The sequence below is a fragment of the Oncorhynchus mykiss genome, chromosome 15 (assembly GCF_057628025.1).
Source record: "Oncorhynchus mykiss isolate SJ-2025 chromosome 15, ASM5762802v1, whole genome shotgun sequence".
Taxonomy (NCBI): Eukaryota; Metazoa; Chordata; class Actinopteri; order Salmoniformes; family Salmonidae; genus Oncorhynchus; species Oncorhynchus mykiss.
In genome coordinates this window covers 74,917,501-74,943,851 of record NC_143036.1, presented here as the reverse complement: position 1 = coordinate 74,943,851, position 26,351 = coordinate 74,917,501, and the positions used below count along the sequence as shown (strand labels likewise).

The 26,351-nt window shown below is 47.3% G+C and overlaps 1 protein-coding gene across 4 annotated transcripts in view; it reads right to left on the bottom strand.

The window, feature by feature from the left end:
• Nucleotides 1–26,351, bottom strand: part of LOC110517131 (ELKS/Rab6-interacting/CAST family member 1) — a 538,428-nt gene that overhangs the window by 299,230 nt on the left and 212,847 nt on the right. For all 4 annotated transcript variants that reach the window (XM_090201213.1, XM_090201214.1, XM_090201216.1 and 1 more), the window contains one exon: nucleotides 4,498–4,633. In XM_090201213.1, the coding sequence (XP_090057339.1) occupies nucleotides 4,498–4,633 (136 nt within the window). The remainder of the gene's footprint in view (nucleotides 1–4,497; nucleotides 4,634–26,351) is intronic.

The following is a 26,351-nucleotide window of genomic DNA, read 5'->3' as shown; positions in this document are numbered from 1 at the left end:
AGAACCAATTTTGGTTTGCTGGGCCTCCTCCTTCCCTGTCCTACGTCAAACCCATTCGGAGAGACTGAGCTAACGATGGAACAACGGGTGTCAACTTTCCAAATCTGTTCTGCCTCCATCACACACAGAACATAAAGACATGCCTGAGGGTCGGGGCCAAACCCCTGGACTATATCAGAGGGGAGACTGGACCCAGAACCATGAGGCCATGAAGCCTCCATCAGGCCCAGTGATCGGTCTGAGTTTGGCCAGGGACAGAGGCACAATGCTGGGTTCGGTTTGGCAGGAGGAGTGGGGCCCCACTGGTGGAGGGAAGGTGGGCTGGAGGGGTGGAGAAATGGAGGGATGGAGGGGCCAGAGCAGGGGCATGTATAGTGTGTCCTCAGGCTGGGAGACGGGAGAGAAATGGAGAGACAGGGGGAGGCAGGGGGAAGGCAGGAAGAGACAGGAGGAGACAGGGGGAGGCTGGGGGAGACAGGAGGGAGGCTGGGGAAGAGAGGAGGAGACAGGGGGAGGCTGGGGGAGGAGGAGACAGGGAGGCTGGGGGGAGACAGTGGGAGGCTGGGGGAGACATGAGGAAGGCTGGGGAAGAGAGGAGGAGACAGGGGGAGAGGAGGAGACAGGGGGAGGCTGGGGGGGAGAGGAGGAGACGGGGAGGCTGGGGGTAGAGGAGGAGACAGGGGGAGGCTGGGGGAGAGAGAGGAAACGGGGAGGCTAGGGGGAGACAGGGGGAGGCTAGGGGGAGACAGGGGGAGGCTAGGGGGAGACAGGGAGAGGCTGGGGAGAGAGAAGAGGAGAGAGGGGGAGGCTGGGGAGGAGAGGAGGAGACAGAGGGAGGCTGGGGGAGACAGGAGGGAGGCTGGGGAAGAGAGGAGGAGACAGGGGGAGAGGAGGAGACAGGGGGAGGCTGGGGGGGAGAGGAGGAGACGGGGAGGCTGGGGGGTAGAGGAGGAGACAGGGGGAGGCTGGGGGGGAGAGGAGGAGACAGGGGGAGGCTGGGGGGAGAGGAGGAGACAGGGAGGCTGGGGGTAGAGGAGGAGACAGGGGGAGGCTGGGGGGGAGAGGAGGAGACAGGGGTAGGCTGGGGGTGAGAGGAGGAGACAGGGGAGGCTGGGGGGAGACAGGGAGAGGCTGGGGAGAGAGAGGAGGAGAGAGAGTCTGCTGTATCGCAAAATTACCAGCAGGGACTGTTGACTTGGATGTAGAGGTTCACTCTAACCACAGCATGTGAACCAACGCTGAGCAAGCACACACACACACACACACTACTGAACGTCATTGACCAGGATGGAAAGGCATATCCGACATCCAACCCAATGAGCAATAACAACAGAAAGGAAACCCAGAACAGAGGACGGATAGAGGCTTGAGACAGAACATGAGAGAAAGACAGACTGAGAAAACAGTGAAACCACAGCAACGTGGGGGCTTATCGTTGTGGCGTTGTTGTCCCAATGACGACTCATGAATAATAACAGCCTGTGTTCCATGTGCGTCCCTAATGGCACCCTATAGTGCCTAGGGGGACTGGTACAAACGAGTGCACTATAAAGGCGATAGGGTGCTATTGGCGCAGAAATAAACAAACTATCCTCTGGTGGAGCTTTGTACTGTAACACAACCTGGAGAGATGGACTGAAGGGTACAACACACACACACACACACACACACACACACAACCTGGAGAGATGGACTGAAGGGTACAACACACACACACACACACACACACACACACACTACCTGGAGAGATGGACTGAAGGGTACAACACACACAAACACACACACACACACACACACACACACACACACACACACACACACACACACACACACACACACACACACACACACACACACACATACACACACACATACACACACACACACACACACACACACACACACACACACTACCTGGAGAGATGGACTGAAGGGTACAACACACACACTACCTAGCTAACACCAGGGATTATCACTGTATTAAGTTTCTCTCAGACCACTAATGAGAGGGTGGGCCCAGTGTCCACCCTGTACCCCTCCACCCACCATGGTCAGACCGGGTCAAACCAAAGTGTCTGTGATGTTCAGGGAGGGTGTGTGTGTGTTTCTTTAGCTGTACAGTTCTGAGTTCTGGTTTATAATGGGCTCTAGAGGGTTCTGGTTTCACTGGTTTCTGGTGGGCTCTAGAAGGTTCTGGTTTCACTGGTTTCTAATGGGCTCTAGAAGGTTCTGGTTTCGCTGGTTTCTAGTGGGCTCTAGAAGGTTCTGGTTTCTAGTGGGCTCTAGAAGGTTCTGGTTTCACTGGTTTCTAATGGGCTCTAGAAGGTTCTGGTTTCACTGGTTTCTAATGGGCTCTAGAAGGTTCTGGTTTCGCTGGTTTCTAGTGGGCTCTAGAAGGTTCTGGTTTCTAGTGGGCTCTAGAAGGTTCTGGTTTCACTGGTTTCTAATGGGCTCTAGAAGGTTCTGGTTTCGCTGGTTTCTAGTGGGCTCTATAAGGTTCTGGTTTCGCTGGTTTCTAGTGGGCTCTAGAAGGTTCTGGTTTCTAGTGGGCTCTAGAAGGTTCTGGTTTCACTGGTTTCTAATGGGCTCTAGAAGGTTCTGGTTTCGCTGGTTTCTAGTGGGCTCTAGAAGGTTCTGGTTTCGCTGGTTTCTAGGGGGCTCTAGAAGGTTCTGGTTTCGCTGGTTTCTAGTGGGCTCTAGAAGGTTCTGGTTTCGCTGGTTTCTAGTGGGCTCTAGAAGGTTCTGGTTTCTAGTGGGCTCTAGAAGGTTCTGGTTTCTAGTGGGCTCTAGAAGGTTCTGGTTTCGCTGGTTTCTAGTGGGCTCTAGAAGGTTCTGGTTTCTAGTGGGCTCTAGAAGGTTCTGGTTTCTAGTGGGCTCTAGAAGGTTCTGGTTCCACTGGTTTCTAGTGGGCTCTAGAAGGTTCTGGTTTCTAGTGGGCTCTAGAAGGTTCTGGTTCATAGGTTCATGTCACTACATATTTTCACATCTTGTAAATTCCTTCCCCTCTATAACAACCTGACCGGCTACGGACAGTTTAATTTCTCCTACGAACGCAGCCCACTCTATCCCTCCACCCTTCCGTCTAAACCTCCCTCCATCCCTTTATCCATCCGCCCAAAAACCACAATGGGGGAACGGAAAGGAGGTCATGGGAGTGGTGGAGGGAGTAGGAGCGGGGGAGGTGAGGGCGGTTTGGGAGCAGGAACCTGATTCGCCCATTTTACCTGAGAGGAATCGCAGATATTCTCAAATGAGGAACCAGAACAGGCTTCAAAGGACAGAGAAGAGAGGACAGAGAGGACGGAGAGGATGGAGAGGACAGAGAGGACAAATAGGAAAGAGAGGACAGAGAGGACGGAGAGGACAGAGAGGACGGAGAGGACAGAGAGGGTGGAGAGGACAGAGAGGACAGAGAGGACAGAGAGGACAAATAGGAAAGAGAGGACAGAGAGGACGGAGAGAACAGAGAGGACGGAGAGGACAGAGAGGACAAATAGGAAAGAGAGGACAGAGAGGACAGAGAGGACAAATAGGAAAGAGAGGACAGAGAGGATGGAGAGGACAGAGAGGACAAATAGGAAAGAGAGGACGGAGAGGACAGAGAGGACGGAGAGGACGGAGAGGACGGAGAGGACGGAGAGGACAGAGAGGACAAATAGGAAAGAGAGGACAGAGAGGACGGGGAGAACAGAGAGGACGGACAGGACAGAGAGAGTGAGAGAACGAGAAACAGAAAAAGAATGATGGAGAAAATGAGAGAGAGGGGGAGGAGACAGAAATGTTTGTTCTACAATGAGGCCTCTACACCCTTAGAAACAAATTGCTATCTGGTTCCACGTAGAACCCTCTGTGGACACACACACACACACACAAATGGTTCTACCTAGAACCAAAAAGGGTTGTCCTGTGGGGACAGAGTGTACACAGCCTTCACACATCATCAGACAGAGTGTACACAGCCTTCACACATCATCAGACAGAGTGTACACAGCCTTCACACATCATCAGACAGAGTGTACACAGCCTTCACACATCATCAGACAGAGTGTACACAGCCTTCACACATCATCAGACAGAGTGTACACAGCCTTCACACATCAACAGACAGAGTGTACGCAGCCTTCACACATCATCAGACAGAGTGTACACAGCCTTCACACATCATCAGACAGAGTGTACACAGCCTTCACACATCATCAGACAGAGTGTACACAGCCTTCACACATCATCAGACAGAGTGTACACAGCCTTCACACATCAACAGACAGAGTGTACACAGCCTTCACACATCATCAGACAGAGTGTACGCAGCCTTCACACATCATCAGACAGAGTGTACACAGCCTTCACACATCATCAGACAGAGTGTACGCAGCCTTCACACATCATCAGACAGAGTGTACACAGCCTTCACACATCATCAGACAGAGTGTACACAGCCTTCACACATCATCAGACATACAGTGGAGAGTGGAACAAGAGAAACACCTCTCTCACCTTGACGTGTTGAGAGCTCTCATTGAGGTTGTCCTCTCTCTTCCTGACCTCCTGCACCAGCTGGGCGTTCTTACTCTTCTCCACCTGCTCCTTATGTTTCAGGTGGGCCACCGTCTTAGTCTGGTCCTTCACCTGTCTGGAGAGATACAGGGGGGAGGACAGTTAGATAACATACAGACTACACTAGTCCTAACACCTGTCTGGAGAGATACAGGGGAGAGGACAGTTAGATAACATACAGACTACACTAGTCCTAACACCTGTCTGGAGAGATACAGGGGGAGAGGACAGTTATATAACATACAGACTACACTAGTCCTAACACCTGTCTGGAGAGATACAGGGGAGAGGACAGTTATATAACATACAGACTACACTTGTCCTAACACCTGTCTGGAGAGATACAGGGGGAGAGGACAGTTATATAACATACAGACTACACTAGTCCTAACACCTGTCTGGAGAGATACAGGGGAGAGGACAGTTAGATAACATACAGACTACACTAGTCCTAACACCTGTCTGGAGAGATACAGGGTAGAGGACAGTTAGATAACATACAGACTACACTAGTCCTAACACCTGTCTGGAGAGATACAGGGGAGAGGACAGTTAGATAACATACAGACTACACTAGTCCTAACACCTGTCTGGAGAGATACAGGGTAGAGGACAGTTATATAACATACAGACCACACTAGTCCTAACACCTGTCTGGAGAGATACAGGGTAGAGGACAGTTAGATAACATACAGACTACACTAGTCCTAACACCTGTCTGGAGAGATACAGGGGGAGAGGACAGTTATATAACATACAGACTACACTAGTCCTAACACCTGTCTGGAGAGATACAGGGTAGAGGACAGTTAGATAACATACAGACTACACTAGTCCTAACACCTGTCTGGAGAGATACAGGGTAGAGGACAGTTAGATAACATACAGACTACACTAGTCCTAACACCTGTCTGGAGAGATACAGGGTAGAGGACAGTTATATAACATACAGACCACACTAGTCCTAACACCTGTCTGGAGAGATACAGGGTAGAGGACAGTTATATAACATACAGACCACACTAGTCCTAACACCTGTCTGGAGAGATACAGGGGCAGAGGACAGTTAGATAACATACAGACTACACTAGTCCTAACACCTGTCTGGAGAGATACAGGGGAGAGGACAGTTAGATAACATACAGACTACACTAGTCCTAACACCTGTCTGGAGAGATACAGGGTAGAGGACAGTTATATAACATACAGACCACACTAGTCCTAACACCTGTCTGGAGAGATACAGGGGAGAGGACAGTTAGATAACATACAGACTACACTAGTCCTAACACCTGTCTGGAGAGATACAGGGTAGAGGACAGTTAGATAACATACAGACTACACTAGTCCTAACACCTGTCTGGAGAGATACAGGGGGAGAGGACAGTTATATAACATACAGACCACACTAGTCCTAACACCTGTCTGGAGAGATACAGGGGAGAGGACAGTTAGATAACATACAGACTACACTAGTCCTAACACCTGTCTGGAGAGATACAGGGTAGAGGACAGTTAGATAACATACAGACTACACTAGTCCTAACACCTGTCTGGAGAGATACAGGGCAGAGGACAGTTAGATAACATACAGACTACACTAGTCCTAACACCTGTCTGGAGAGATACAGGGCAGAGGACAGTTAGATAACATACAGACTACACTAGTCCTAACACCTGTCTGGAGAGATACAGGGGAGAGGACAGTTAGATAACATACAGACTACACTAGTCCTAACACCTGTCTGGAGAGATACAGGGTAGAGGACAGTTATATAACATACAGACCACACTAGTCCTAACACCTGTCTGGAGAGATACAGGGGAGAGGACAGTTAGATAACATACAGACTACACTAGTCCTAACACCTGTCTGGAGAGATACAGGGTAGAGGACAGGTAGATAACATACAGACCACACTAGTCCTAACACCTGTCTGGAGAGATACAGGGGGAGAGGACAGTTATATAACATACAGACTACACTAGTCCTAACACCTGTCTGGAGAGATACAGGGTAGAGGACAGGTAGATAACATACAGACCACACTAGTCCTAACACCTGTCTGGAGAGATACAGGGTAGAGGACAGGTAGATAACATACAGACTACACTAGTCCTAACACCTGTCTGGAGAGATACAGGGTAGAGGACAGTTAGATAACATACAGACTACACTAGTCCTAACACCTGTCTGGAGAGATACAGGGGGAGAGGACAGTTAGATAACATACAGACTACACTAGTCCTAACACCTGTCTGGAGAGATACAGGGGAGAGGACAGTTAGATAACATACAGACTACACTAGTCCTAACACCTGTCTGGAGAGATACAGGGGAGAGGACAGTTAGATAACATACAGACTACACTAGTCCTAACACCTGTCTGGAGAGATACAGGGTAGAGGACAGTTATATAACATACAGACCACACTAGTCCTAACACCTGTCTGGAGAGATACAGGGGGAGAGGACAGTTAGATAACATACAGACTACACTAGTCCTAACACCTGTCTGGAGAGATACAGGGGAGAGGACAGTTAGATAACATACAGACTACACTAGTCCTAACACCTGTCTGGAGAGATACAGGGGAGAGGACAGTTAGATAACATACAGACTACACTAGTCCTAACACCTGTCTGGAGAGATACAGGGTAGAGGACAGTTATATAACATACAGACCACACTAGTCCTAACACCTGTCTGGAGAGATACAGGGCAGAGGACAGTTAGATAACATACAGACTACACTAGTCCTAACACCTGTCTGGAGAGATACAGGGGAGAGGACAGTTAGATAACATACAGACTACACTAGTCCTAACACCTGTCTGGAGAGATACAGGGTAGAGGACAGGTAGATAACATACAGACTACACTAGTCCTAACACCTGTCTGGAGAGATACAGGGGAGAGGACAGTTAGATAACATACAGACTACACTAGTCCTAACACCTGTCTGGAGAGATACAGGAGAGAGAGGGGAGTGAACATAGCCTTGCTATTGAGAAAGGCCGCCGTAGACAGACATGGCTCTCAAGAGAAGACAGGCTATGTGCTCACTGCCCACAAAATGAGGTGGAAACTGAGCTGCACTTCCTAACCTCCTGCCAAATGTATGACCATATTAGAGAGACATACTTCCCTCAGATTACACAGATCCACAAAGAATCACAAAACAAATCCAAATTTGAAAAACTCCCATATCTACAGGGTGAAATTCCACAGTGTGCCATCACAGCAGCAAGATTTGTGACCTGTTGCCACGAGAAAAGGGCAACCAGTGAAGAACAAACACCACTGTAAATACAACCCATATTTATCTTTATTTATTTTATCTTGTGTCCTTTAACCATTCGTACATCATTACAACACTGTATATATATAAAATATGACATTTGAAATGTCTTTATTCTTTTGGAACTTCTGTGAGTGTAATGTTTACTGTTAATTTTTATTGTTTATTTCACTTTTGTTTACTTTCTATTTCACTTGCTTTGGTAATGTTAACACATGTTTCCCATGTCAATAAAGCCCCTTGAATTGAATGTAATTGAGAGGAGAGGTCTGGTGCTCCTCCAAAGCCCATTACAGAGGAACAAGGTGATATGAAGTGGAACAGTGGAACAGGGCTGAGTGGAACAGGGCTGAGTGGAACAGGGCTGAGAGGAACAGGGCTGAGTGGAACAGAGCTGAGTAGAACACGGCTGAGTGGAACAGGGCTGAGTGGAACAGGGCTGAGTGGAACAGAGCTGAGTAGAACAGGGCTGAGTGGAACAGGGCTGAGTGGAACAGGGCTGAGTGGAACAGGGCTGATGGGAACAGGGCTGAGTGGAACAGGGCTGAGTGGAACAGGGCTGAGTGGAACAGAGCTGAGTGGAACAGGGCTGAGTGGAACAGGGCTGAGTGGAACAGGGCTGAGTGGAACAGAGCTGAGTGGAACAGGGCTGAGTGGAACAGGGCTGAGTGGAACAGGGCTGAGTGGAACAGGGCTGAGAGGAACAGGGCTGAGTGGAACAGGGCTAAGTGGAACAGAGCTGAGTGGAACAGGGCTGAGTGGAACAGGGCTGTGTGGAACAGAGCTGAGTGGAACAGGGCTGAGTGGAACAGGGCTGAGTGGAACAGGGCTGAGTGGAACAGAGCTGAGTGGAACAGGGCTGAGTGGAACAGGGCTGAGTGGAACAGGGCTGAGTGGAACAGGGCTGAGTGGAACAGGGCTGAGTGGAACAGGGCTGAGTGGAAAAGGGCTGAGTGGAACAGGGCTGAGTGGAACAGAGCTGAGTGGAACAGGGCTGAGTGGAACAGGGCTGAGAGGAACAGGGCTGAGTGGAACAGGGCTGAGTGGAACAGGGCTGAGTGGAACAGGGCTGAGTGGAACAGGGCTGAGTGGAACAGGGCTGATGGGAACAGGGCTGAGTGGAACAGGGCTGAGTGGAACAGGGCTGAGTGGAACAGGGCTGAGTGGAACAGGGCTGAGAGGAACAGGGCTGAGTGGAACAGGGCTGAGTGGAACAGGGTTGAGTGGAACAGAGCTGAGTGGAACAGGGCTGAGAGGAACAGGGCTGAGTGGAACAGGGCTGAGTGGAACAGGGCTGAGAGGAACAGGGCTGATGGGAACAGGGCTGAGTGGAACAGGGCTGAGTGGAACAGGGCTGATGGGAACAGGGCTGAGTGGAACAGGGCTGAGTGGAACAGGGCTGAGTGGAACAGGGCTGAGTGGAACAGGGCTGAGTGGGGCCAACACATACCTGTTATAGCACCTGATCACTCAAGACTACAGGAGGGTGTGTGCTTAGGACAAGTACACACACACACACACACACACACACACACACACACACACACACACACACACACACACACACACACACACACACACATACACACACACACACACACAGGCCCAGCAGGCAAAATGTCCAGACACAGACAAAACCCAGAGTATCAGCTCTAACTGGGGACATAGAACATGCTGCAGTGTAGAGAGAAGAGCCCAGTCCAGTCCAGTCCAGTCCAGTCCAGTCTAGTCTAGTCTAGCTCAGCCCAGCCCAGCCCAGTCCAGTCCAGCCCAGTCTAGCTCAGCCCAGTCCAGTCTAGTCCAGTCCAGACATTTGCCCAGCCCAGGCCAGTCCAGACCAGTCTAGTCCAGTTCAGCCAAGTCCAATCCAGACATTCCCCCAGTCCAGTCTAGTCCAGTCCAGACATTTGCCCAGCCCAGGCCAGTCCAGTCCAGTCTAGTCCAGCTCAGCCAAGTCCAATCCAGACATTCCCCCAGTCCAGTGTAAGTCCAGTCCAGACATTGCCCGAGCCCAGTCCAGTCTGTACCCCTAGTTGTTGTTAGAGGAGCTGGGTATGTGTGTGTGGGTGTGTGTGTGTGTGTATGAGAGTGTGTGGGGGTATGAGTGTGAGTGTGTGTGTGTATGTGTGTGTGGGTATGAGTGTGTGTGTGTACCTGCGTGCAGAATGGTGTCAGCAACTCACAGAGGGAACACAGAGACTAGACCAATGTAGATGGGCAGAGATGATACAATGCTGTGTCTGGGTCTCACAGGGAGAACAGAACTGGGTCTCACAGAGAGAACAGAACTGGGTCACACAGGGAGAACAGAACTGGGTCTCACAGGGAGAACAGAACTGGGTCACACAGGGAGAACAGAACTGGGTCTCACAGGGAGAACAGAACTGGGTCTCACAGGGAGAACAGAACTGGGTCTCACAGGGAGAACAGAACTGGGTCTCACAGGGAGAACAGAACTGGGTCACACATTGAGAACAGAACTGGGTCTCACAGGGAGAACAGAACTGGGTCTCACAGGGAGAACAGAACTGGGTCTCACAGGGAGAACTGGGTCTCACAGGGAGAACAGAACTGGGTCTCACAGGGAGAACAGAACTGGGTCTCACAGGGAGAACAGAACTGGGTCTCACAGGGAGAACAGAACTGGGTCACACAGGGAGAACAGAACTGGGTCTCACAGGGAGAACAGAACTGGGTCTCACAGGGAGAACAGAACTGGGTCACACAGGGAGAACAGAACTGGGTCTCACAGGGAGAACAGAACTGGGTCACACAGGGAGAACAGAACTGGGTCTCACAGGGAGAACAGAACTGGGTCACACAGGGAGAACAGAACTGGGTCACACATTGAGAACAGAACTGGGTCTCACAGGGAGAACAGAAATGGGTCTCACAGGGAGAACAGAACTGGGTCTCACAGGGAGAACAGAACTGGGTCTCACAGGGAGAACAGAACTGGGTCTCACAGGGAGAACAGAACTGGGTCACACAGGAAGAACAGAACTGGGTCACACAGGGAGAACAGAACTGGGTCTCACAGGGAGAACAGAACTGGGTCTCACAGGGAGAACAGAACTGGGTCTCACAGGGAGAACAGAACTGGGTCTCACAGGGAGAACAGAACTGGGTCTCACAGGGAGAACAGAACTGGGTCACACAGGAAGAACAGAACTGGGTCACACAGGGAGAACAGAACTGGGTCTCACAGGGAGAACAGAACTGGGTCACACAGGGAGAACAGAACTGGGTCTCACAGGGAGAACAGAACTGGGTCTCACAGGGAGAACAGAACTGGGTCTCACAGGGAGAACAGAACTGGGTCACACAGGGAGAACAGAACTGGGTCACACATTGAGAACAGAACTGGGTCTCACAGGGAGAACAGAACTGGGTCTCACAGGGAGAACAGAACTGGGTCTCACAGGGAGAACAGAACTGGGTCTCACAGGGAGAACTGGGTCTCACAGGAAGAACAGAACTGGGTCTCACAGGGAGAACAGAACTGGGTCTCACAGGGAGAACAGAACTGTCTGTTTAATGATCCAGTCATTTGAATGATGTAAAGCATATGTTTCTCTAAGTGGACGATCAATAACTTACAGTAGAGTTGGAATGGCAAACACATTGCATGTCTGTATGTTCATGAGTGTGTGTGTACAGTATGTCCGTGCATATATGAGTGTGTGTGTGCGTACGTGCGTGCGTGCGTGTGTGTGTGCGCGTGTGTGTGTGTGTGTGTGTGTGTGTGTGTGTGTGTGTGTGTATAACAGGTCATAAATATCCAGGAATGTTCAAACTTGGTGTTTCCAACCCGGTCAGCCATCTGCTTGGCTACAGAGCAGTTTCCCAATGAACAACTGGCCCCCCTTATTCTCTACAGACAGTCTAATGTCCCTAATGACACCCTGTCCTCTATATAGTGCACTAGTCATGACCAGAACCCTATGGTATGAAGGGTGTAGAGTGAACAGAACCCTATGGTATGAAGGGTGAACAGAACCCTATGGTATGAAGGGAGTAGAGTGAACAGAACCCTATGGTATGAAGGGTGAACAGAACCCTATGGTATGAAGGGAGTAGAGTGAACAGAACCCTATGGTATGAAGGGAGTAGAGTGAACAGAACCCTATGGTATGAAGGGTGAACAGAACCCTATGGTATGAAGGATGAACAGAACCCTATGGTATGAAGGGAGTAGAGTGAACAGAACCCTATAGTATGAAGGGTGAACAGAACCATATGGTATGAAGGGTGAACAGAACCCTATGGTATGAAGGGAGTAGGGTGAACAGAACCCTATGGTATGAAGGGTGAACACAACCCTATGGTATGAAGGGAGTAGAGTGAACAGAACCCTATGGTATGAAGGGTGAACAGAACCCTATGGTATGAAGGATGAACAGAACCCTATGGTATGAAGGGAGTAGAGTGAACAGAACCCTATAGTATGAAGGGTGAACAGAACCATATGGTATGAAGGGTGAACAGAACCCTATGGTATGAAGGGAGTAGAGTGAACAGAACCCTATGGTATGAAGGGTGAACAGAACCCTATGGTATGAAGGGTGAACAGAACCCTATGGTATGAAGGGTGAACAGAACCCTATGGTATGAAGGGTGAACAGAACCCTATGGTATGAAGGGTGAACAGAACCCTATGGTATGAAGGGTGAACAGAACCCTATGGTATGAAGGGAGTAGAGTGAACAGAACCCTATGGTATGAAGGGTGAACAGAACCCTATGGTATGAAGGGAGTAGGGTGAACAGAACCCTATGGTATGAAGGATGAACAGAACCCTATGGTATGAAGGGAGTAGAGTGAACAGAACCCTATAGTATGAAGGGTGAACAGAACCATATGGTATGAAGGGTGAACAGAACCCTATGGTATGAAGGGAGTAGAGTGAACAGAACCCTATGGTATGAAGGGTGAACAGAACCCTATGGTATGAAGGGTGAACAGAACCCTATGGTATGAAGGGTGAACAGAACCCTATGGTATGAAGGGTGAACAGAACCCTATGGTATGAAGGGTGAACAGAACCCTATGGTATGAAGGGAGTAGGGTGAACAGAACCCTATGGTATGAAGGGTGAACAGAACCCTATGGTATGAAGGGAGTAGGGTGAACAGAACCCTATGGTATGAAGGATGAACAGAACCCTATGGTATGAAGGGAGTAGAGTGAACAGAACCCTATGGTATGAAGGGTGAACAGAACCCTATGGTATGAAGGGTGAACAGAACCCTATGATATGAAGGGAGTAGGGTGAACAGAACCCTATGGTATGAAGGATGAACAGAACCCTATGGTATGAAGGGAGTAGAGTGAACAGAACCCTATGGTATGAAGGGTGAACAGAACCCTATGGTATGAAGGGTGAACAGAACCCTATGGTATGAAGGGTGAACAGATCCCTATGGTATGAAGGGTGAACAGAACCCTATGGTATGAAGGGTGAACAGAACCCTATGGTATGAAGGGAGTAGAGTGAAAAGAACCCTATGGTATGAAGGGTGAACAGAACCCTATGGTATGAAGGGAGTAGAGTGAACAGAACCCTATGGTATGAAGCGTGAAAAGAACCCTATGGTATGAAGGGAGTAGGGTGCACAACCAACACAACCAACACAACACAACCAACACAACCAACACAACACAACCAACACTACACAACCAACACAACACAACCAACACAACCAACAACACAACCAACACAACCAACACAACCAACACAACCAACAACACAACCAACACAACACAACCAACACAACCAACAACACAACCAACACAACCAACAACACAACCAACACAACACAACCAACACAACCAACAACACAACAAACACAACACAACACAACACAGCCAACACAACACAACCAACACAACCAGCACAACGAACACAACACAACTAACACAACACAAAGCAACCAACAGAACACAACCAACACTACACAACAAACAACACAACCAACACAACCAACAACACAACCAACACAACACAACCAACACAACCAACAACACAACAAACACAACACAACACAACACAGCCAACACAACACAACCAACACAACCAGCACAACGAACACAACACAACTAACACAACACAAAGCAACCAACACAACCAACACTACACAACACAACACAACCATCACAACCAACACAACCATCACAACCAACATAACACAACCAACACAACACAACCAACACAACAACACAACCAACACTACAACACAACCAACCAACACAACCAACACAACCAACACTACAACACAACCAACACAACACAACCAACACAACCAACACTACAACACAACCAACACAACCAACACAACACAACCAACACAACACAACCGACCAACACAACCAACACAACACAACCAGCACAACGAACACAACACAACCAACACTACACAACCAACACAACCAACACTACACAACCAACACTACACAACCAACACAACACAACCAACACAACACAACCAACACAACCAACACAACACAACCAACACAACACAACTAACACAACACAACCAACACAACCAACACAACACAACTAACACAACACAACCAACACAACACAACACAACACAACCAACACAACACAACACAACACAACACAACACAACCAACACAACCAACACAACACAACCAACACAACCAACACAACCAACACAACACAACCAACACAACCAACACAACACAACACAACCAACACAACCAACACAACCAACACAACCAACACAACCAACACAACACAACACAACCAACACAACCAACACAACACAACCAACACAACACAACCAACACAACACAACCAACACAACACAACCAACACAACCAACACAACCAACACAACCAACACAACACAACCAATACAACACAACCAACACAACCAACACAACCAACACAACCAACACAACCAACACAACACAACCAACACACCCAACACAACACAACAACACAACACAACACAACCAACACAACCAACACAACCAACACAACACAACACAACCAACACAACACAACACAACACAACCAACACAACCAACACAACACAACCAACACAACCAACACAACAACACAACACAACACAACCAACACAACCAACACAACCAACACAACACAACACAACAACACAACACAACCAACACAATACAACACAACAACACAAAACAACACAACCAACACAACCAACACAACCAACACAACACAACACAACAACACAACACAACACAACACAACCAACACAACACAACACAACACAACCAACACACCCAACACAACACAACCAACACAACCAACACAACCAACACAACCAACACAACAACACAACACAACCAACACAACACAACACAACACAACCAACACAACACAACACAACACAACCAACACAACCAACACAACCAACACAACCAACACAACACAACCAACACAACCAACACAACCAACACAACCAACACAACACAACACAACACAACCAACACAACACAACCAACACAACCAACACAACCAACACAACCAACACAACACAACCAACACAACACAACCAACACAACACAACCAACACAACACAACCAACACAACACAACCAACACAACCAACACAACCAACACAACCAACACAACACAACACAACCAACACAACCAACACAACACAACACAACACAACCAACACAACCAACACAACACAACCAACACACCCAACACAACCAACAACACAACCAACACACCCAACACAACCAACACAACCAACACAACACAACCAACACAACACAACCAACACAACCAACACAACACAACCAACACAACACAGCCAACACAACCAACACAACACAACCAACACAACACAGCCAACACAACCAACACAACACAGCCAACACAACACAACCAACACAACCAACACAACCAACACAACACAGCCAACACAACCAACACAACACAACCAACACAACCAACACAACCAACACAACCAACACAACCAACACAACACAACCAACACACCCAACACAACCAACAACACAACCAACACAACACAACCAACACAACACAACCAACACAACCAACACAACACAACCAACAACACAACCAACACAACACAACCAACACAGCCAACACAACACAACCAACACAACCAACACAACACAACACAACCAACACAACACAGCCAACACAACCAACACAACACAACCAACACAACCAACACAACCAACACAACCAACACAACACAACCAACACAACCAACACAACACAACCAACACAACACAACCAACACAACACAACCAACACAGCCAACACAACACAACCAACACAACCAACACAACACAACACAACCAACACAACACAGCCAACACAGCCAACACAACACAACCAACACAACCAACACAACCAACACAACACAGCCAACACAACCAACACAACACAACCAACACAACCAACACAACCAACACAACCAACACAACACAACCAACACACCCAACACAACCAACAACACAACCAACACAACACAACCAACACAACACAACCAACACAACCAACACAACACAACCAACAACACAACCAACACAACCAACACAACACAACCAACACAGCCAACACAACACAACCAACACAACCAACACAACACAACACAACCAACACAACACAGCCAACACAACCAACACAACACAACCAACACAGCCAACACAACCAACACAACCAACACAACACAACCAACACACCCAACACAACCAACAACACAACCAACACAACACAACCAACACAACCAACACAACACAACCAACAACACAACCAACACAACCAACACAACCAACACAACACAACCAACACAACACAACACAACACAACACAACCAACACAACACAACCAACACAACCAACACAACACAACCAACACAGCCAACACAACACAACCAACACAACCAACAACACAACCAACACAACCAACAACACTACCAACAACACAACCAACACAACCAACACAACCAACACAACACAACCAACACAACCAACACAACACAACCAACACAACCAACACAACACAACCAACACAACCAACACAACCAACAACACAACCAACACAACACAACCAACACAACCAACACAACACAACCAACAACACAACCAACAACACAACCAACACAACCAACACAACCAACACAACACAACCAACACAACCAACACAACACAACCAACACACCCAACACAACCAACAACACAACCAACACAACACAACCAACACAACCAACACAACACAACCAACACACCCAACACAACCAACAACACAACCAACACAACACAACCAACACAACCAACACAACACAACCAACAACACAACCAACACAACACAACCAACACAACACAGCCAACACAACACAACCAACAACACAACCAACACAACCAACACAACAAAACCAACAACACAACCAACACAACACAACCAACAACACAACCAACACAACCAACACAACACAACCAACACAACCAACACAACACAACCAACACAACACAACACAACACAACACAACCAACACAACACAACCAACACAACACAACCAACACAACACAGCCAACACAACACAACACAACACAACACAACCAACACAACACAACCAACACAACACAACCAACACAACACAACACAACACAACACAACACAACCAACACAACACAACACAACCAACACAACCAACACACCCAACACAACCAACACAACCAACACAACACAACACAACCAACACAACCAACACAACACAACCAACACACCCAACACTACAACACAACCAACACAACACAACCAACACAACCAACACAACACAACCAACACAACACAACCAACACAACACAACCAACACAACCAACACAACACAACCAACACAACCAACACAACCAACACAACACAACCAACACAACACAACCAACACAACACAACCAACACAACCAACACAACACAACACAACCAACACAACCAACACAACACAACACAACCAACACAACCAACACAACCAACACAACCAACACAACACAACCAACACAACACAACCAACACAACCAACACAACACAACACAACCAACACAACCAACACAACCAACACAACCAACACAACACAACACAACCAACACAACACAACCAACACAACCAACACAACACAACCAACACAACCAACACAACCAACACAACCAACACAACCAACACAACACAACCAACACAACCAACACACCCAACACAACCAACACAACACAACACAACACAACACAACCCAACCAACACAACACAACCAACACAACCAACACAACCAACACACCCAACACACCCAACACAACCAACACAACACAACACAACACAACACATCACAACACAACACAACCAACACAACCAACACAACACAACCAACACAACCAACACAACACAACCAACACAACCAACACAACACAACACATCACAACACAACACAACCAACACAACCAACACAACACAACCAACACAACACAACACAACCAACACAACACAACCAACACAACACAACCAACACAACCAACCCAACACAACCAACACAACACAACCAACACAACACAACCAACACAACCAACACAACACAACCAACACAACACAGCCAACACAACACAACACATCACAACACAACACAACCAACACAACACAACCAACACAACCAACACAACACAACCAACACAACACAACACAACCAACACAACCAACACAACACAACCAACACAACACAACACAACACAACACAACCAACACAACACAACCAACACAACCAACACAACACAACACAACCAACACAACACAACACAACCAACACAACACAACCAACACAACACAACACAACCAACACTACACAACCAACACAACACAACCAACACAACACAACACAACACACACAACCAACACAACCAACACAACACAACCAACACAACCAACACAACACAACACAACCAACACAACACAACACAACACAACACAACCAACACAACACAACCAACACAACTCAACCAACACAACACAACACAACCAACACAACCAACACAACACAACCAACACAACACAACACAACCAACACAACACAACACAACCAACACAACCAACACAACCAACACAACACAACACAACACAACCAACACAACACAATCAACACAACCAACACAACACAACACAACCAACACAACACAACCAACACAACACAACACAACCAACACAACACAACCAACACAACACAACACAACCAACACTACACAACCAACACAACACAACCAACACAACCAACACAACACAACACAACACACACAACCAACACAACCAACACAACACAACCAACACAACCAACACAACACAACACAACCAACACAACACAACACAACCAACACAACACAACACAACCAACACAACACAACCAACACAACACAACCAACACAACACAACACAACCAACACAACACAACCAACACAACACAACCAACACAACACAACACAACCAACACAACACAACACAACCAACACAACACAATCAACACAACCAACACAACACACACAACCAACACAACACAACCAACACAATCAACACAACACAACGCTTAGGGCAGAAGGGCCCCACATACTGTGCTGCGCTGTGCGTGCTCACACATGCTAAGTAATCACACACACGCGCACACGCACTGTTACGTTCCCCAGTTTATGTGTTGTAGTTTGTGTATTTGCATGTGTTTTATTTCAGGAAATGGCTTCCTGAAATCCCTCAAACAGCTGATTGGTCGACTCCAGGGCTAATTGGAGAGCTGACCCCGCCCCCTCGTCAAGACACAGCTGTCTCCAATTACACATTCATTCTGAAGCTATATAAAAGCCAGTGTTCTGCTCAGGAGAGAGAGATTTGGACGCACGCACGCGCGCGCGCACGCACGCACGCACGCACGCACGCACGCACGCACGCACGCACACACACACACACACACACACACACACAGCTTTATGTCAGTTTCTTTGGGAGCAGGGATTACTTTGGGAGCAGGGATTACTTTGGGAGCAGGGATTACTTTGGGAGCAGGGATTACTTTGGGAGCAGGGATTACTTTGGGAGCAGGGATTACTTTGGGCGCAGGGATTACTTTGGGAGCAGGGATTACTTTGGGAGCAGGGATTACTTTGATTCTCAAACTTCATGAAGCTTTAATGTTTTCAAACTTTGAATTACCATTATTTACATGGTCTTCAAATTCAGAAAAATAATTAAGGAGTGGATATTAATGTTGCATCTAAAAGTAATTTTCATTCCTCTTGACATTAATAATAATAACCCACCATTGCGACCTGTACGCTCTCGTTGGCTGGCCCTCGCTTCATACTCGTCGCCAAACCCACTGGCTCCATGTCATCTACAAGACCCTGCTAGGTAAAGTCCCCCCTTATCTCAGCTCGCTGGTCAACATAGCATCTCCCACCTGTAGCACACGCTCCAGCAGGTATATCTCTCTAGTCACCCCCAAAACCAATTCTTTCTTTGGCCGCCTCTCTTTCCAGTTCTCTGCTGCCAATGACTGGAACGAACTACAAAAATCTCTGAAACTGGAAACACTTATCTCCCTCACTAGCTTTAAGCACCAACTGTCAGAGCAGCTCACAGATTACTGCACCTGTACATAGCCCACATATAATTTAGCCCTATCAACTACCTCTTTCCCAACTGTATTTAATTTATTTATTTATTTTGCTCCTTTGCACCCCATTATTTTTTTTCTACTTTGCACATTCTTCCATTGCAAAACTACCATTCCAGTGTTTTACTTGCTATATTGTATTTACCTTGCCACCAAGGCCTTTTTTTGCCTTTACCTCCCTTCTCACCTCATTTGCTCACATTGTACATAGACTTGTTTATACTTTATTATTGACTGTATGTTTGTTTTACTCCATGTGTAACTCTGTGTTGTTGTATCTGTCGAACTGCTTTGCTTTATCTTGGCCAGGTCGCAATTGTAAATGAGAACTTGTTCTCAACTTGCCTACCTGGTTAAATAAAGGTAAAATAAATAAAAAAATAAATAAAAAATATTTGATAGGAAATTATTTTGGCTACAGGGGGTTTACTTCTAGAGTCTAGATTTCATAAAACGACTTATCCCTGAATTACCATGAAAACATCAGTGATCTAGTTTTTTTTTTTAAATATCTGTATCAAATGTTCCTTTGAAAGTGAGATGAAGGATCTAGTTTATTATTTAGCGTTATTGTGGTCAGAAGACGCCTGGGAAAGAACCCCAGTTGTCTGGTAGGAGTCAATGATCTGTGTTTATAATAATAGTAGCAGTTTACTGCCTCTGCCTACATGGCTATTATTATTATTTGATAAGGGGGAGACGGCACCTTTTAGGACCAGGCAGGCAGAGTGCAGATCAACTCCCAGAGGACCCCTATAGGACCGCTTCTAAAGCCTAATGGGTCTATTTGAAGGCTCCTGCACAATTGCCTGATTCAAAAGGAGTCATTGTCAGTGACCAAACAAAATGAGACCCTAAAATGAGAGGAGCAGAGGAAATAATTATAGGGATGGTTCGAAATGAAGATGCCATCTGTATAGAGAAATACATACACAACCATCGAGAGAGGAGAGGAGAGGAGAGGAGAGGAGAGGAGATGGATAGAGAGGAGAGGAGAGGAGAGGAGAGGAGATGGATAGAGAGGAGAGGAGAGGAGAGGAGAGGAGAGGAGAGGAGAGGAGATGGATAGAGAGGAGAGGAGAGGAGGTAGGAGGGGGATAGAGAGGAGAGGAGGTAGGAGGGGGATAGAGAGGAGAGGAGAGGAGAGGAGAGGAGAGGAGAGGAGAGGAGAGGAGAGGGAGGGATAGAGAGGAGAGGAGGTAGGAGGGGGATAGAGAGGAGAGGAGAGGAGGTAGGAGGGGGATAGAGAGGAGAGGAGGTAGGAGGGGGATAGAGAGGAGAGGAGAGGAGGTAGGAGGGGGATAGAGAGGAGAGGGGAGAGGAGAGGAGAGGAGACAAGGAGAGGAGAGGAGAGGAGAGGAGAGGAGAGGAGAGGAGAAGAGAGGAGAGGAGAGGAGAGGAGAGGAGAGGAGAGGAGAGGAGAGGAGAGGACGGGAAAGGAGAGGAGACGAGACGAGAGGACGGGAGAGGAGAGGAGAGGAGAGGAGGAGCAGAGGGGAGAGGATCTGCGTTGAAAGGAGGGAAAGGAAGAGTAGGGGCGAGGAGAGGAGGGGAGAGGAGGAGCAGAGGGGAGAGGAGAGGAGTTGAGGGGATGATGGCTACAGTGTAGGTCTTTCATATCTGTTGGTCTCAGAGTATCTAAATGTCTGATTTCCCCCCTTTAAACGTGGGCTAAAGCTCTGACAGGGCTGGTTCTGACTGTGTACCCCCCCCCCCCACACACACACACAGACACAGACACACACAGACACACCACATCCCACGCTCCAAGCCCAAAATTGGATAAACAGCACAAAGTCAACTAAGGACATTGACTGTTTGGCTCTCATAAAAGCATGACCTGCACCATCAAAGACAAACCTCATTCTAAAATACCACTCTATTCCCTATATAGTGCACTACCCTACGGGCCCTGGTCAACAGTAGTGCACTACATTGGGCATAGGGTTTCATTTGGGACGCAGAAGTAAGACCAGCATTACAGCTAAAGCCACAGGCACACGCTTCCCCCAGAATGTCAGTCAGAAGATTGTTGATGGTTGTTTTCCTTTCCCCCCTCTCTACGACCCGGGGTCTTTACATTGGCTAGCAGGACGCTGACACTGGCCTCATTGGCTGGGCCTGGCGTTGGCGTTTAGCTAGCGTTGCCAGGGAGCGGTCGGTGTCGTAAAGATGAACGCTCGAGTGCCGGGGCCGAGGTGAAAGAACCGACGCGTTCCAATTGCTACTCTAATCCTTATGTAGTGCACTCCTTTTGACCATGGCCCACAGTGTTCTAGTTAAACGTAGTGCACTATGAAGGGAAGAGGCTGCTATTTGGGACACCTCCATTGATTTCCTTTCCCGCCTCGACCACGCGGGAGTGTTCTATTCTCACACAGCTGAGGCAGACTAAAGCCTGATTGGACAACACGGCAGAACTCGTACGATCCGACCCGTGGCGTTGTGGTTAGCGGTTAGCATTGGCACGGATGCTACAGAAAGCTCTGGAAGGGGGAGGCTAAACAGAGGAACCCAGCCATGGTGTGTTGTTAGCTGGGTGTTCTCAGGCCCAGGGAAGGGTGAACCAGGGTGGAGATGGGATAGGTTACAGGGATCGATGCACTACATTGCCAGAGAGCTGGGGCCGGAGCTTGGACCACGGCCCGCTAACGAGTGGACAGGGTCTGCTGTTTCTCAGAGGCAGTGGCTGTAACAGTAACATCTATGTTATGGCAGAGGTGGAGCGAAGAGGTGGCTTGTGGGAAGGCAACACACCCCCTACCCTGGCTGGCTAATCTGGTACCACATGGCGGTGTAGCCTCAGACCAACCAGACCAGGCCGACATGTTCTGCCCCAGCCAAGGCTAACGGAAAAAGACCCGACCGACGATTGCACCACATCCAGAGACAGGGACGTGCTCAGCAGATCCAGGCTGCCTACAGTGAGCCTTGGCTGGGGCTGGAAACAGACACAGACCTCCCCGGATCACTGTGGAACCACAAAGACATGAGCTGTCTCCCAAATGGCACTATATTACCTTTATAGGACCCCATGGGCCTTGGGCAAAAGTAGTGCACTACATAGGGAATAGAATGCCATTTCAGATGCAGACATGGCCTTCCCCTCCCCAGCACTGACAGACTGATGGAGCATGTCACAAAGGCAACAATAATAATATGACCTCAATCCAGCTGAGGTAATAATATAATAACCAGCTGAGGTAATAATCTCATAGCCAGCTAAGATAATAAGATAACAATAATAATAACCAGCTAAGGTAATAATATAATAACCAGCTGAGGTAATAATATAATAACCAGCTAAGATAATAATATAATAACCAGCTAATATAATAATATAACACTACATTAACACTCCCACTAGAGAGGAGTTGTTCAGTTATGTTAACACTCCCACTACAGAGGAGCTGTTCAGTGATAGTAACACTCCCACTAGAGAGGAGTTGTTCAGTGATATTAACACTCCCACTACAGAGGAGTTGTTCAGTGATATTAACACTTCCAGTAGAGAGTTGTTCAGTGATATTAACACTCCCACTAGAGAGGAGTTGTTCAGTGATATTAACACTCCCACTAGAGAGGAGCTGTTCAGTGATATTAACACTCCCACTAGAGAGGAGTTGTTCAGTGATATTAACACTCCCACTAGAGAGGAGTTGTTCAGTGATATTAACACTCCCACTAGAGAGGAGCTGTTCAGTGATATTAACACTCCCACTAGAGAGGAGTTGTTCAGTGATATTAACACTCCCACTAGAGAGGAGTTGTTCAGTGATATTAACACTCCCACTAGAGAGGAGCTGTTCAGTGATATTAACACTCCCACTACAGAGGAGTTGTTCAGTGATATTAACACTCCCACTAGAGAGGAGTTGTTCAGTGATATTAACACTCCCACTACAGAGGAGTTGTTCAGTGATATTAACACTCCCACTAGAGAGGAGTTGTTCAGTGATATTAACACTCCCACTAGAGAGTTGTTCAGTGATATTAACACTCCCACTAGAGAGGAGTTGTTCAGTGATATTAACACTCCCACTAGAGAGGAGCTGTTCAGTGATATTAACACTCCCACTACAGAGGAGCTGTTCAGTGATATTAACACTCCCACTAGAGAGGAGCTGTTCAGTGATATTAACACTCCCACTAGAGAGTTGTTCAGTGATATTAACACTCCCACTAGAGAGGAGTTGTTCAGTGATATTAACACTCCCACTAGAGAGGAGCTGTTCAGTGATATTAACACTCCCACTAGAGAGGAGTTGTTCAGTGATATTAACACTTCCACTAGAGAGGAGTTGTTCAGTGATATTAACACTCCCACTAGAGAGGAGCTGTTCAGTGATATTAACACTCCCACTACAGAGGAGTTGTTCAGTGATATTAACACTCCCACTAGAGAGTTGTTCAGTGATATTAACACTCCCACTAGAGAGGAGTTGTTCAGTGATATTAACACTCCCACTACAGAGGAGCTGTTCAGTGATATTAACACTCCCACTAGAGAGGAGTTGTTCAGTGATATTAACACTCCCACTAGAGAGGAGTTGTTCAGTGATATTAACACTCCCACTAGAGAGGAGTTGTTCAGTGATATTAACACTCCCACTAGAGAGGAGTTGTTCAGTGATATTAACACTCCCACTACAGAGGAGCTGTTCAGTGATATTAACACTCCCACTAGAGAGGAGTTGTTCAGTGATATTAACACTCCCACTAGAGAGGAGTTGTTCAGTGATATTAACACTCCCACTACAGAGGAGTTGTTCAGTGATATTAACACTCCCACTAGAGAGTTGTTCAGTGATATTAACACTCCCACTAGAGAGGAGTTGTTCAGTGATATTAACACTCCCACTAGAGAGGAGCTGTTCAGTGATATTAACACTCCCACTAGAGAGGAGTTGTTCAGTGATATTAACACTCCCACTAGAGAGGAGCTGTTCAGTGATATTAACACTCCCACTAGAGAGGAGCTGTTCAGTGATATTAACACTCCCACTACAGAGGAGTTGTTCAGTGATATTAACACTCCCACTAGAGAGGAGTTGTTCAGTGATATTAACACTCCCACTAGAGAGGAGTTGTTCAGTGATATTAACACTCCCACTACAGAGGAGTTGTTCAGTGATATTAACACTCCCACTAGAGAGGAGCTGTTCAGTGATATTAACACTTCCACTAGAGAGTTGTTCAGTGATATTAACACTCCCACTAGAGAGGAGTTGTTCAGTGATATTAACACTCCCACTAGAGAGGAGTTGTTCAGTGATATTAACACTCCCACTAGAGAGGAGTTGTTCAGTGATATTAACACTCCCACTAGAGAGGAGTTGTTCAGTGATATTAACACTCCCACTAGAGAGGAGTTGTTCAGTGATATTAACACTCCCACTACAGAGGAGCTGTTCAGTGATATTAACACTCCCACTAGAGAGGAGTTGTTCAGTGATATTAACACTCCCACTACAGAGGAGCTGTTCAGTGATATTAACACTCCCACTAGAGAGGAGTTGTTCAGTGATATTAACACTACCACTAGAGAGTTGTTCAGTGATATTAACACTCCCACTACAGAGGAGTTGTTCAGTGATATTAACACTCCCACTAGAGAGGAGCTGTTCAGTGATATTAACACTCCCACTACAGAGGAGTTGTTCAGTGCTTTCAGTAACACCACACAGTTTTTGAGTTGCACACGTTCTTCAGCCCTGATTAAAACAAGGAGGAAGAGACAGGAACAGAACAGGAAAGAATCTGTCAGCGATCCAGGCAACATCAGGTTTGTTTTCTTGGAGAGGAACAACAACACAACA